This window comes from Falco peregrinus, chromosome 4 (genome assembly GCF_023634155.1).
Source record: "Falco peregrinus isolate bFalPer1 chromosome 4, bFalPer1.pri, whole genome shotgun sequence".
Lineage (NCBI taxonomy): Eukaryota > Metazoa > Chordata > Aves > Falconiformes > Falconidae > Falco > Falco peregrinus.
The window spans coordinates 10426369-10442069 of NC_073724.1; the positions used below are offsets into that span (position 1 = coordinate 10426369).

General features: G+C 46.3%; 1 protein-coding gene across 3 annotated transcripts in view; it reads right to left on the bottom strand.

The window, feature by feature from the left end:
- The window catches only part of CADM2 (cell adhesion molecule 2), a 671675-nt gene extending 661081 nt beyond the window's left edge, over nucleotides 1-10594 (bottom strand). For all 3 annotated transcript variants that reach the window (XM_055802814.1, XM_055802815.1, XM_055802813.1), the window contains exon 1: nucleotides 10021-10594. In XM_055802814.1, the coding sequence (XP_055658789.1) occupies nucleotides 10021-10081 (61 nt within the window). In that variant the 5' untranslated portion in view covers nucleotides 10082-10594. The remainder of the gene's footprint in view (nucleotides 1-10020) is intronic.
- Nucleotides 10595-15701: the final 5107 nt, after the last annotated feature.

Consider the following 15701-nt stretch of genomic DNA (forward strand, 5'->3'; position numbering starts at 1 on the left):
CCACGACACAACAGCAGCAGCTAAGCAGCTACCTACTCCTACTGTGCCGACACCTTAACCAAGTTTTACTAGCACAGCTGTCTGTGCTTCACTTTGATAACCACATAGCTACACATGCAGAAGTCAGTCCACTTTTGTAGACGTACTAAATTTTTTCAAGATCATCATCCACTTTGATAACCACATAGCTACACATGCAGAATAGTCAGTCCACTTTTGTAGACGTACTAAATTTTTTCAAGATCATCATCCACAAAGGCCACTTAGGTGTTGGCGTGGCATAGCTCACTTGTTGCAAAGCTGACACAATAATATAAATAGATTATATAGAATCAAAATTTGAGACCTTTATCCTCACAGTCTTAAGGGTGGCGATCCCTTCATGCATTCACAGTAGGGCTATTGCTGTTTCCCCACATTAAGTCTTGAAGCAGCAAGCACAAGAAACAAACTTGTTTTCCTCCCAAGCATCCTAGGCAGACAAGGCCTGTGGGGAGACAAAGCCACATTTATCTGTGACCAGCTAGTCATCTATGTTGACATTTCTTTCTGAAGATATCTCCTTCCTGGAAGAAGTTTAAATGACAAGAGTTTTTAATGACCAATTAAAAGACATAAGCCTATGATATTAACAGATCATTAAACTGAATGTTTTGGGGTTTTTTCACTTGAAATGATAAAGACTACTGGATTCTGGTTTCCTGTTGAGACTCACAGCATATTTTAGTTTAGAACAGGCATAATCTAATGAACATTAAATGCATCTGCACTTTAGATGTCACAGTAAAAGAAGAATGTTCATGTTGAACATGTTCAAATGCCTTCTATTCAGATTTCCTGATACTCCATTTTGCATCAGATTAGAAAAAAAAAATCTTGGTTTTGTAGAACGTAAGTATCACCTGCTTTGCTAACCGACAAAAGCAAATCTATACAAAGTCTGATACATTTCATTTCCTCAAAATCCAAAGATGGTTTGGGAAATTCCACAATCGTTACTTTAAATGGCACATACCATCTAGTGATCCTTATTCAAAATATGTAAAAGCTTAGTCACTTAAAACAATCTTATCTGCTAAGCTATTTTGACATTACATTAATCTCGCATGTTAAACGTATGTGACTATCCCATAAATAAAGTCTGTAAGCCATTGAGGTTTTTATCTACCATAAATAAAAACAAATGGCCCATATATTTTTATTGATTATGTGCCTTCCAACAACCTCCTAAATTCACCATTCAGAACACAGCAAAGCAATAATGATTTATATCAGTTTGCAAAACAAAGATGACTTAGGAAGCAGAAAACATTTTATTTTTAGTCTGAACCAATTCTACAACTCAAACTTATTCTGTGGGGAAAATACTGAAATTAGGTGAGCTCTGGACCATTCTTCAAGAAGTGAATGAGACTCAGTCTAAGAATGGCAGTACATTGCATTTCACATACCAAAAAGCAGCATTAGCCACCAGTTTGTAACCCAATGTTTGTAACTTAAATTTAGTGAGGAGAGAGATGCCAAGTACTTGACAAAAAAATTCCAAATAATCCAAGGAGTATGTTCTGAAGAAGCTGGGCAAATAGTCAAGGTGCTAGCCCATACTTAACTTATACACTATTCAGGTCCACATACACATCATACTGATCATAAGCAGCAGTCAAAATACAGCCTGCCACCGTAACGTGCTAGATTCAGGACTCCAGCCTTTAGAGAAAACACAGCCTATAAAGCTGATTCACTGCTAAGTTGGTTTTACACCAAAAGATGAGACACACTCTCTTTTAGTATGTAACAGCCTAGTTAATTGTCAGATGATATCCAGGTGTTGCTAATTTTGCTACAATTGGTTTTAATTTAAAATTGAAGGGATTCCCTTTTTACTGTACAAATACCATTCTTCATTAACCAAAATTATCATTGAACAAGATGGTTATATAGCTTCCTCCTCCGTATTAGTCCCAATCTCACCTATTTTTCACAGTATTACAATGCCACACTATACAAGCCTGGAGACATCAGTAAAGTTTTTAGAAAGCTGCAAGTGCAAGGGAAAAGCTAAAAAAATGGTAAAGTTAAGAGGAAACTGCAGTGTCATGCTTACTCTAACGAACAAGATATTTCATGTTACTGAAACTCATGAAAAATTGCAGTATTAGTTTAACATTTCCTCCAAAGATACAGAAAAGACTTTCTCTTATTTTCACTACTATTATTCTAGATGTTAACAAAAGAATTCATGTCAAAGAAATACTACAGTAAATTCCACTATGTTAAACCATTTTATGACCTGTCACAGATTTCAGATACTGTTAATTATTGATTAGTAATCAGTTTACTAAGTAGTATATCTTGTCAATGCATTTATTTACCTATTTGCAAACAGCTGCAGTTTGACATTTTTGTATATTTGATGAGATTAAAAAAAAAAATAAAATTCAGTTGATGGCCTGGAGTGTCAACAAGTGTTTTCAGATCTCAAAGTTTTACTTTCTCTTTATAAGCTGTACAAATCACTGTTCTTCAATTTACATCCACCAATTTTGTCACAATGATGCACCAACTAGCAAATCAAGATTTAAACTTCATGTATAAAAAAACCCACAAACATATTAACACTCAAGGAAGAAGAAAAAAAGCCTCTGAAAGGGATAAATATAAAATGAGCTTGACACTGGAACATATTTTGTACAATCTTTTAATTAAAAGAAAATTGATTGTTTCTGCTTCAACTAGTATGGCTTTTCCCCTCGTTAGGGACCAACCAGAACAGCCTTCCTGCCTTATAGCATAGCAGGAATAAAAGCAGGTCAAGTTACACTGTTAATCCAGCAGATGTAGGTCAGTTTGGGATAAATATCAGAACAAATGGAAAATACCGAAGTGCCTACTACAAGTGCCACTGTGAAGTAACTTGGCCTTATTCTCTTCAGAGCTGTCAGTCAGTCGCAGTTGTGGAGTTTCCACTGCTGAACTTTAAAAAGCCAGAGTTTTAAGGCTTAGATGGGTCAGTACAGCTGGCCTATTCTGCCCAAAGAAGTGGTAATAATGCAATGCATTATATATTGACAATATCTGGATACGCGTAACTGTATTCCCCTGCGTGGTCACAAATTATTTTTGTATTTAACAGCATACTCTGATTACTTAAGCTAAGATTTGGCAATTCAATTGCTAGGATTAGATTCATTGTTTGATATATACCACAGTATGAAAGAAGGTTATAATATAACCAAAATATTTTAACCTCTAACGTAAGGAAACAGTCTCCCTTGCACCATCCTTCCTATCCAACAAAGCAAAAGACAGGTAGTCAACAAACCGATTACAGAAAGATGATGACAGAGAGAATATTAAAGCTATGCAGACAACCGCTATACTGCATATACAACGACATGCACTGTTTTACAAATAACCTAAACCTTGCCCAATTTCATTCACAGAACAAATAATAAGCTGGAGAGTTCAATAACATATCTCTATGTGAACAAAGCTTACACAGAGAAACCTTCAGCTCTGAAGGAGCTTTAGGGATTCAAACTGACAAACAGACTATACACTAATTATTTTTCTGAAACCGAAGAGCAGCTGCCTATAGACAGTTAATAATCTTTAACAGCTATGTAAAGAAAAACAGAAGAATCCTAAATTGAGCATTATAAAATAGAAAAAAGTTACATTTATGAATTTAATATTAATTTATATTAAAATGTATTTGCTGCTTTTTAAAATGTGAAAGCTATAAAAACATTCATACTCTCCAAAAGCCATATGAATAACCTAGAAAACAGTAAACACAACTCAGCTCATGGTTAGGAATGAATGGTCTTTCTCTCCAAAATCCCAAACTTGTCAGACAGCAAAACCACTCCTGAATAAGGCTTACACAGATCCCAGTATCTCCATTTTGCAGATAAAAGGATGGGAAGGGTTGCAAGTATGATTTCATTTTTCACATTTACAAATGTTACGGAAAGGAGACAGAACGATAGGCAGACAGACATTGTTAAAGGAAGAAACAGTGAGTCTTCCAGGCCATCTACAACAAAATTACCTACCCACATTTTTCAGTAAATCCTTTTTGCCAAGTTCCCGATGTTAGAAAGTCCTACACACAAAACATCAGTATTAAGAGAGCACACTGGAAGATGCAATAAACAGCCTCCAGTGTTAGCACTCTGTCTTGTCACTGGAATAAATGTTCTCTGCTTCTTCCTCTCCCCCCTTAAAATGCTATTATAATAGTGCCCTATGTACTGCCATTTAAAGCACACATCCTGAACTTATTTGTGCATTAACATAAGAGAAAATGTAAAAAAATTGGATTTTTTCTTTAATCTACATTTATAAAATGAAGGGAAAAGTTCATGAAATAGGTCCACAGAAAAAACAAAATTAAAAAAAACCCAACAAACCACAAGCAAAACTCACAACATTGAAAACCATTGCAAAGACACCCACATTCATTTTTTAAATTACTCTATTTTCAAAATATTTTCACCATGTAGAAAGGTAAGTTGTTCAAGGGCAGATTTCTGAGAGAAATCATGATTTTACAATTTACTCCTTGCCACTGGTATTTGTTATTTGCCTTTCTTCCTTTCAAACACGCCTCAAAAACTCCTCGGGAAGAAGGGATATGTTCATTAAGAACATCCTTAATATTGATGCAATCCCAGGAGACACATCTAAGCTATGTCTAATAGTTTTACCATTCTACATGTTTTGGAATGTGCATTTTAAAAAGCAGGGCAGTGGCATTCTTTCCAGTGAAAACCTTCCATTGTTTTGAGAGTGCCTAGCAGAATTAGTCTGCCATTAGGTTCATGTTTTAAAATAGAACTGAAGTATTCCTTCTTTCTCTTGGAGAAGGCATTAAGAGGACAATGACAGCATCTTCTATTTTTACTTCTAAAATGTTAGACGAAGAGGGAATAATAGTTCTAACACAAGTCAACCACACTCTGGTTATATTGCTGTTCTCTTGGCAACATCCAAATGTCATTGTCCTTACCAAACATACAGTTGTTATCTGTTACTTATCACCATTTGTGATGCAGAATCATAGAATGGTTTGGGTTGGAAGAGACCCTAAAGATCATCTAGTTCCAGCCCCGCTGCCACAGGCAGGGCCATCAGGCTGCTCAAAGTTCCATCCAATCTGGCATAAGTTAAAAAAGAAAAACCCACTCAAAATCCAATCTTTACACAGAACAATATTAAAAGACTAATTTTTTGGTGGGAACAATAAGGGTAATCACATTCAACACATTCTGTCAATAGTACGATCAGGCCAGAGTGATGGGAAAGCTCATTGGGTTTCTTTGTAGAATCCTTGGTTCCCACCAACAAAAAACTATAGCTTAAAAACATTTAAAGTACATTAAAATGAAATTGCAACCCGCAATTAAGTAAATTTAAAAGCAGGGGGAAATCTGCTGTTTTACTCCTCTAAAATAAACAAATAACTAACAATAGACAAGAAAAATCTATTTGTTTCAATGGAGGTGCTTCCCTTGCTCAACATTTCTGTCGAGTTACTTCTTCAGTGAGAAACTTCAAAACTGTTTACTGTTGACGATAGAAGCTTCATAAATATTTTGAGTAAGAGTGATAAACGTTATGAAGGTGAGTGGTGAGTGTTTCCTATTGATGTATCCTCAGGGAAGTTGTGTAACATTGTCAAAGGGAATCTGGATTGTTTCTTTACTTCACGTTCTGAAACTGAACATGAACTGCTGTGACTATCAATAAATTAAGAAATCAAGGAAAAAAAAAATCAGAAAATATGAACTATCCTGAGAACTAAACACCTTGTAAGTCTACCAAGCCTTGGTTAGATGACAGAAGTTGTATGAAGACAGCCACTATCAAGTAAATGATGTATTTTATGTTTCAACCTACATATAAAACATTCCAAATAAAGATTATATCAAAATTATTATCTTCTGTTCTGTCATTGTCTATACCCTCACAGAACTTAAGAGAATTACATGGTCTTGACCTGCTATACACCATACCAGTGTAACAACACTTGGCTGTCCAGACAATCCCTACACATATAGCATTGGGTTGCCAAGATTTCGCTAACATAAATTGTACTGAAAATTCAAAACAGAATCTAGATACACAAGATATTGAGTAATGCATGACAATCTTGTCTTAAATGAGCTTAGATGATCTGAGCAATAGCCATTTGCATATTTTTTTTTAATTCTGTTTATAATAGAGCTGGGTTTATAAAAAAAAAGTCTCACCTGTAAGCAATTATCTGTCTTCACTGATTTGTTGCATCAGTGATCACAGTTTCAGACAAATTAAAGTGTCCCTACGTTATTTTCATTAGACAGGTTGCAAGCATTTGAAGTGTCTGAAGAAACCATGTTGAGAAGATTTGCCTGGTGTTGGCAGAGAACTGAAAGTAGATCATTTGCTACCACATACAGCACTATCCAGTGCCTTCTCAGAAGCAGAGCACAGTAAGGCATTAGATGCCATTTGCATTATCACACAGCAGGGGGCTACAGCAGCTACAATTCCAGGATAATCTTAACCCTTATCTATATACTATGAATCCAACAAAACTATTTTTAATATTACAGTTTTTCACTGGATAACTCTTAACAATAAAGAACTTTTCAGGTTGCATAAAAACAGCTCAGATGATGTACTTGAGTTATTCTAAATATAAACTGCCCTCCCACCGTTAAATTTTGTCTAAGGGAGACTAAATTCCTGAATTGGAAAAAAACCGAAGTGAACCAAAAACGTGAGGCTGACTGTAAACATACGTAACAGTTTAACCCCTTTGGACATTGTTTAAGTACTCCAGAATCATTACAGTGCACAAGCCAGAGATCCTACTATTTTCACAGCAAACGCTGGAGAAGGCAGAGAAGACTAATATCATACCCGAACTCGGCTGACAAACCGCTTCTCAGCTCAACATGTTATTACTCCCTCTTCCACCTCCATCGCTCCCCTTTCACAGCAAGCAGTTGACACTGGGCTCTTTTACTTCTTGTCTGCCTCTCTTCTGAAGGGGCTGCTTGCTGTTAATGTTATTCCACACGCAAGCTGAGAAGCATTATTCTATGTCCTCTTCCTTCAGCTGATGCTTCATCAATACTCAGGACGGATTCCTTAAGCGAGACTTCACAGATCATGCCAGAAAGGCACACTTCCATACAGGACACACGTCAACTTGACTCTGTCACCTTGTCTTTAAACTTAACTAACTTCAGTTTCACTAACAGGAACCATCCGTAGTTACAATCCAGAAGTTCTTTGACTCCTCAGAACAAAGATCTTATTTATGTACACAGCTGACGAAAAACCCACATATCCCATTGCCCACAAACTGAAAATCAGAGAAACCTAACAAATCCATTGAGCCACTTCACAGCACAGATAGAGGAAGCAAAGCAAGCCAACAGGAAAAACTACTTTCAAATGCAGGTATATAGCTGCCAACAAGAAATGTGTCTAATATGGTAACTGCGTCTGCCAGTTGTGCCAAAATAAATGACAGAAACTGAGAAAACAACATTTATGAAGTAGCACTGTAAGGTGGACCAAATGAATTTGATATTCTGTCAGATACAGTCACTAATTCAGCACAGTCTTCCCCTAGAAAATATTTACTCTTCTTCTTCTCCATCCGCCCTTACCTTAGGAGAAAAAGGCAGTGGAAAATATTTCCTCTCACTCCTGTCTGAGGGTTACAGGTTCTTTATGTCCCACTCCTTGGTTATATTTTTTTAATCAAATAGTGCCCAGCAAAGGTGCCTCCTGAAACAGCACGCTCCTGAAGTGTGGCATACAGAGTACCTAAGCATTTTTGATTGTAGTTTTAATCAGGAGGTGAAGAAATAATTGTGTGAAAAACTGAGAAGAGGGAGATGTTTTATACACCTGGAGGGCAAGCTGGATAACATGTTAAGCATCGCTTCTCCCCATCCACAAGGACAGGCCCAATCTGGTTATTTTCACACAGTTACAGTCAGATTTGTATTACACCCCTTTTCTTGCAACATGGTTGGTTTTTGTTTGTTGGTTTTGGGTGTTTTTTTTACCTGACGCAGTTGACAAGAGTTACATTTTGCCTGGCACGCTCCCTCAACTGCCGTGAAAGACATCCCTGTTTTTAATCACTGGTTTACTCTCCAAACTGCGATGCACTGAATGCAGCTGATTGCATCTCAGCAAAGATCCAATCCTCCTCCTCTAGCAGCAGCCCCGATTTTACTGGTGACAGAGTCAGTCCAGAAGATTCCCCCCACCACTACCCCCCACCCCCGCTCCTTTGCAGGGCAATGAATTGACAATTCACAGGGCAATGTAAAAGGCAGCGAGGAGCCAACCCCCAGGTGCAGCCCGCCACACATGCCCCAATAAATAATCCTGTATAGCACCAACACAGCAGCCCCTTGTGCGGTGACGTACAGGGCAACTCATAAACATTGGTAAAGAATACAAATAACCTGCCCGATTAAACTGTTCCCGGCAGTTGCCAGGCGCGCTCCCCCCGCCCCCGCCGCTCCCGCCTCAGGACCGGTGAGTTCCCGGGGAGGTAGAGCGGGGGCACCCGGGGGTGTCGGGCCGATGGCGGGGGACACACACACACACACGGGACGAGGCTCGTGTGTTTCGGAAACCCGAGCGGCTGCCTCCGCTCCCGCTGCGGGCTGCCGGCCGCGGCTCCCTCCGGAGATCGCCCGACACATGACGCAGCCGAGGGAAACGCGAAATGTATTAAAGTTGATGCGAAATGGCACGACGGAGGCGAGAGAAGGGGGGAAAAAACGGCGGGGAGGGGGGGGTGGGGTGTGAGAAATAGATCTTACAAGGTCACTTAGTTTAATCGTCTCTTCGCTTCTCCCCCCCGCACGGCCATACCCCGCACACCGAGCGCCGGGAGAGGCGCCCCGCCGCCCCCCTCAGCCGCCCCGAGGAGAGGCCGCTCCCCCCCGCCCGCCTTCCCCGACCCTCGCGCCCGACCGTTACCTCCCCCGCGCCCCGCCCCGCCCGGGCCCCACAGGGCGGGAAGGGGGGGGCGGGAAGGGGGGGGCTGCGCCGCCATCCCGCCGCCGCTGAGGGGGCAAACTCTCGGCGGCAGCGCAGCGCCGCGGGCTCGGCTCGCCGTCCCCCCCGCAGCGAGAGCTCGGGGGGAAGCGCTCCGGCGGGCAGACGCGCCGGTCGCCGGCAGCCCAGCAGCGTGCCGCGGGCTTCCCGCCGCGGCGGCCGCTACGGTACGGACTTGGACGGATAAACGTTAATTAGGGGGAGCGGCGGCGGCGGTGCGGCGGGCGAGAGGGCGGCGGTGGGGAGGAGGGAGAGAGGAATACATCCAGTCTGGGAACTAGCTGCAGGATGAGCCGCCTGGAGCAGGATGGTGAAGGGATCCGCTCCTGAGCCCCCGGCTCATCCGATTACCCTACGTATATATTTTATACCTCACATACAGACACGCATTCGCGGCGGCGGCGAGGCACGGACCCCCCCGCCGGGGAGGCACGGCTGGAGCCCGCACGTTTTCCCCGGGATGTTGTTGCAGCGCTCACGCTGCTGCTGCGGCGGCACCCGCACTTTCCGGGGCACGTTTGCGGCGGGCGAGCGGGGAGGTGACGGGGAGTTGAAAGGGTGGCTGCAGGGGCTGGCGAGCGACTGGCGGCGGCGGGGACGGGAGGGTGGCGAGGGCCGGGGGTGGGGGGAGAAGCGCGGAGGGCGGACGAGGGCGGGAAGAGGCTGACGGGGGAAGGGCAGCAAGGGTTAACAGCCGTGCGGTGCTTTAGCGCTGGATAGCGCTACCCGAGCGGGAGGCTGGGGGCGCCCGGGGAGGAGAGGGCGGCGGGGAGGAGGGAGCCGGCAGAGAGGCGAGGGAGGGAGCGGGTCAGGAGCGGGCGGCGGGGATGGGGGGCGGAGGGGGCTGGGATGCCCCCGGCCGCGGCGGTGCTCCCCCCCCCCGGCGTCCCTGCCTCCCTCCCCGCGCGTGGGGCAGGGGTGGGGAGGAGGCGGTACCTTGTACGAGGATCCCGCAGAGGCTGTAGAAGCGCAGGAGTGCGCCGGGCTTCAGCCGCATCCTGGGGGCTCCCCTCGGGCTGGGTGGGCGCCAGGCACGCAGATCCGCAGCCTCCCGCCGCTCCGCTCTCCGGGCGCTTCCTTCCCCCCGCAGGAGCCGCCGCCGCCGCCGCCGCCTCCGCCGCAGTGTCTCCCTCGCTGTATCCAGTGGGGTGAGGAGGAGGAGGAGGAGGACCAGGGTCGCGGGGGTGGATTGAGGAGGGAGGAGGAGGAGGACGACGAGGAGGGGGGAGCGGCTCACTCCGCTGGCTCCGGCGCTGCTGGGCAGGTTCAGGTTCCCCCCGCGGAGCGGTGCCGGGTGCCCCCGCTGGCTCTCCTCGCCCCTGCCGGCGTGTCCGTCCGTTCGCCCGCCCACTCGCCTCTCCGGTCCCGTCCCGTCCCGTCCCGCTGGCAAGGGGGAAGGGGGGGGGGGAGGGAGCGGGGGGCTGCGCTGGCGCCGCGGCGCGCGGGGAGGCTGCTCCGCTCCCAGCCGCTTGCCGGCTCGAGACACAAGGGCAATCTCCGCTTGCGAGGCTCCCCCAGCCTCGCCCCGCCCACGCCGCCCGCCCCGCCCCTTTCTGCCGGGATCCACGCCCCTCGCCCCGCCCCTGCCGCCACACCCCGGCCCTCCCTGTGCCGCGTGGGCACGCCCCTGCCACCGCCTTGGCCACACCCCCACCGGCTCGGCACCGCCTATCGGCTCCCGCACCGCCCCCTCAGGTGGGTGTGTGACTGGCACCAGCGGCTGTCCAATAGAAACTCCCCAGGTGCGGCCGGACCGCCAATGATGCGGCGGCAGAGGAGGCGCGAGACGCCAGGTTACAAAACAAACGGGCGTTTCTCCGAGTCTTCCGCCGCGAGCGAGGTGCCAGACCCTACCTCCCGCGCCGCTGAGTGGCAGCCGGCTTGGGCCAATCGCGAGGAGACTCGGCTCCGCGGCGCCGCTCCAGCCAATGGGCGGTGAGCGACTTGGGAGGGGCGGGGGCGGGCGGCGGGGCGCTGTCCAGAGCCGGTTCTGAATTGGCGGCCGGCGGCGAGGCGCGGGGCCGGGCGGCCGCGGCAGCGGGCACCTGAGGAGAGGCGGCGGCGCTCCGGGGCAGAGGGGCGCCAGCTGGCGGGGCGGGGGGCGGCCCTCCCGGCTGCCGCACCGGCGGCACGGGGCGGCGGGGAGCCCGGCCGCCGGTAGGCCGGTCGCGCCCCGCCCCGGGGGAGCAGCGGCAAGGTGTCCCTCGCCTCAGCGCCCCGGGCGCCGGCGCGGCCGTTGACGCCTGACAGCGCTGCGCGGGCGGGGCGGGAGAGCCCCGGCGGTGGTCGGCGCGGCGCTGGGCGGCCTCTCTGCGCAGCCATGCGCGGAGCCGCGCCGATCAGCCGCCTCCCGCGGCCGGCCGGGCGGCGGGGCGGGACGGAGGGCGCGCGGGCTGGCGGGACCGGCTTTAGCCGCCGCCCGGTGCCTCCCGTCCCGGCGGCACAGGCAGGAGCGGGGCCCGGAGCCCGCGGGCGGGCGGGGCCGCGCGGTGAGGCGAGGCGCACCGAACCGACGGCGCGGCCGCGGAACGGGGACGGCAGCGCGAATCCAGCGTCCCCGCCGCTGCCTCGGAGGCGCCAGTGACGTGCAGGGGCGGAGGGGGGGCCGGGGCCGGCGCCCGGGGTGCAGTCCGCCCCCGGCCCGGCCCTGCGCTGCGCCGCGGGGAGGAGCGGGGGGGAAGCGCCTGCCAGCTGCGGGCAGAGACCGGGGCTGCGGGAAGGGCCCAGCCGCTTTGCTTCGGTCCTCGCCACGGAGGCGTAAAGCCCCTTCTCCCCTGCTTGTCCTCCCGTCTCCCTGAGAGCTGCAGATGTGGGTCTCCGGTATCCTCACAATTCAACATGTAGAGATGCCTTCGCCACAGCAGCAGTAAGACCAGCTCCTGTTGTGAGGAACCCAGATAATGGCAATAAAGAACTTTCTGGGTTTTTTGCAGTATTGCCTGGACTCTGATAGGCTTGAGAAAGTTTGGAGGTTTTTAATTTGAAGGTTTTCTTTGGGAGTGTAAGTAACTCTTGGCTAGCAGTCCTAAATTGCTTGTGGCCTAACAGATAAGACATTGAATGTAAGAAAACCAAGATGGCAGGCTACTTCTTCGTGTTTCCATACTTGGTGTTTAGCACAGTATCGTCCACCTTTTGCCAAAACCTCTTAATGACAGCAGTGTACCATATGTTTAATTTGCTGAATCTGCCTATAAAAATCTATGGAGGGAATTGTGTTGCCTTATGTCAGAGAGCAGGATTCCTCTGCACCCAAATGCTTATAATCAGGTGTTCTTTCACTTCTGGTTCCAACCTTTTTCTATTAAGGTTTCCCCTCCAACACAATGCAGTGTATTTTGCACAGTACCTCTCTGAATTTCCACCTTGATGTCCCATTCTTTAACACCAAAGAGCTTTACTGAGTTAAACGACGAAATAGCCTTACCTATATGAGAGGGAAGCTCTTCAAAAGCTCATTTCTTTGAAGAGTGTGTTGTGTCAGATCATTAAGGCAGCGCTAACAGTTGTCAACTTCACCTTAAAGAGCTTGCACTAGAGTGGGAGCTGGGAAGTTATGTATTCTGTAGTCATATCTTCCACTTTGTTCATTAGCAAGTGATGATTATGTCTAGCAACAATTGAGACTGCATCAGGATTTATATTGAGTTCACCCTGTCTCCAAAAGATGTCCACAGTACAGAATCAAATTGCAGAAATACATTTTAAAGTTTTGTCATGTGTATGATTTCGAATCAGATGAACACCACGTACATCTCCATGCCTTTAGTAGGTTACTTGAACATGATCACGGATGTTGCAGTGGAGTGTCACCTAGGACAGAAAAGCATTTGAAGTCTGTCTCTAGTGGATGAGTACACAATTGCTTTACTTTTTTTTTTTTTTTCTTAATTGCTACTGAAAAAATACACAGTAGCCAAAGTTTTTACAATTGTTCTTAGGGTTAAGTGCACATAAAGCAGCAATGAATGGGGATTGATTCTCAAAATATTTTAGAGAGTACAAAAAAGAACTCGTCATCATTTTTAGGGCAGCATTAAGAATGTCAACAAATATAAATCAAATTATTTTTGATTGGGGAATGGAATAAAAAAATCTGATAAAATAAGTAATTTAAACCCTTCACTATAGCAGGACTATAATCCATCCTGAAGTGCTTTTGCATTAACTATGATAACTGGCAGTTCTGTACTTTTTTCAAAACATGCTTTTGATGGTAGTCTTGTTCCAGGAAGCATTACAGGAAAGCTACAAGTGCCTTCCCAGCTTAGCGACTGGAAACTGTGAAAAGAGGTCCCCTGGCAGGTGTAGGAATGAAGCACCCATCTGTACATCATGGGAGTTCCATGTCTTTGCCATGTTAGTACATTTGGAAGAGCTAGTCTGCATGTTTAGAACTAACACCAGCTGACATTTTCTTCCCAGAAACCCATAACGTGGACATTTCATCACACCTCATGTCAGAAGCATAACCAGAAATGCTGGTTCTTACCATTCTCTTCTGGCTCAATCAGTTCTGAAAGGAGCTAGCAACGTGTTGATAGGAAACTGGTTCACAGTGGTGGTGGTGGCGAGGGGGGTGGGGGTAGGGGGTGGCTAGCACTATTCCTCTTCCTTACACAGCAGAAGCCTTTACTGAACATTTGAATATTAAACCTGGGTTTCAAACCCCACCAACAAACCACTGCAATGGAGAGGAGTTCTTTATGCATAAAGAGATCTTTATGCTGTGTATGCTGACGTGACTTTTCTGTCTGTTTTTCAAAACAAGAAAAGAATCATCCCAAGCAGAAGGCCCTGGTTTATTTGACCAACTATGTATCTGAAAAATGTATGATTAAAATCATTAGAACTGCCAGATGTGATGTCATACTTCTTCTGATTAATTCAGCTATGTTAATTTGACAGCTTATGTAAATGTTGTATCACGTCTTATGACATCCAGCAGCAGCTTGCATCTAAACCTAACATAAATGGGACAGGACTTTGTAATTGGTCTGTGGAGCTGGAGCTCATGCACAGAATGGCCAGAAGCCTCATTACTTCCAGTCAAAAAGGGCAACAGGGACTCCTCGGGAAATACACTTCAGAACAGAGTAAAAAGTAATACCCTAAAACATCAACAGGAGATAATGCTGAAAACCAGATGCAGGCGGTAAACATTTTATCAGAACCAGAAGTAAGTTCTTCTGCATTATCCTGATATCCATCAAAGTGATACTTGCAAATACTCCTAATGCTAAACAAAACAAAATAATTTAATCTCCAAGCATGATTCAGAAAGATTCCACTAGTTTTCCCTCTGGCTGAATTGGTAAATAGCAAGTTGTCTGGCTTCCCCTACACTTTCAGCATAGGTCTCATATTGCATTCTCTTATCTCACAATTTTTTTCTTGTTTGTGTTCACTCAAAAACTGCCAAACCTTTCCTCTAGCAGAGCAGCCAGCTTTCTTAGTAGTTGCCTCTCAGTTATTTCCTACTTGTTCTTTTCTAGACGGCATAGATTTCACAGGTGTTGGTGAATAGTCAATGAAACTGCGTGCAGCCCCAATAGACAGATCACTAACCACTTCATCTCCTGGTTCCACTACATGCTCTATTAATTTGCTTGCGTACCTTTTTCCTCCAGATCAACAAGACTTTGAGCATCTCCCTGAAAAGCTCCTCTAGAAGGAGCTGTCTGTGTCGTATAGGGTCAGTCTACCTCTGGAGTTTGCCTTGAAGGACAAGCAAAATCTGAAGGGATAAATCATGACCGTAGTGTTGCTTCTCGATAGCATCAGTGGTCAGTCATTAGGGAGGGAATATGATACCTGAGGAAGGCTTATTTATTTGACAAAACATTGTGGTTCTGTTGAATCCAGCAAACAGTGAGAGATGTAGAGAGAATTTAAGGAGGGAGAACCTTCCAGTATTACAAGCTGTGAAACATAGCTCTAGAAACACTTGTTCTGTGTTATGTTCTATGATATATATTTTTAAGTAAATTTTGTATAATCTAGAGGGTAGTGAAGAAGTAGTCAAAATATGATTGCAGAGTTCCAACAACAACAAGAAAGACCCACGGGAAATAAGGTATGGAGAAGGCAAGCTGGCAGTGACAGAAGTTAGAGACAGATTCTATCTCGAGCTGCAATACTGCTAAACACGATCACATTTAAAATAGTAATTTGGAAAGTGGGACTTATTTACATAGCTCAATACAACCCCCCCCCTGCAGCTGCCACCTAGCCTTGAAGAAAAATCTGGTTGGGTAACAGCCATCACTGCAGTAGCATGCCCTTAATTCTTATATTTGCCCCCTCCTACCTGAAAGTGGCAGCACGGCTCCCCTAGGGTAGCGGGTCCCTCTCCAGAAGGCAACATGCACCATCACAGAAAGTGCAGTTAACCGGCCCAGCGCACCATTATGGGCCTATGTGGAAACCAGAGGATCAGATGTACCTTGACTGAAGTCTGTGTGTTGGCTTTTTACATTACCCCTTTACCATACTTCATCGGCTGGAACAGGAGAGTTGAGGTTTTGTTTGGTTTGGGTGAGAAATTCTGTGTGGTGGAGGTGAGTTGCTGATGGTTTAAATTATAGGGGTTCAGTTGAAGCCGATTCCTAAAAAAG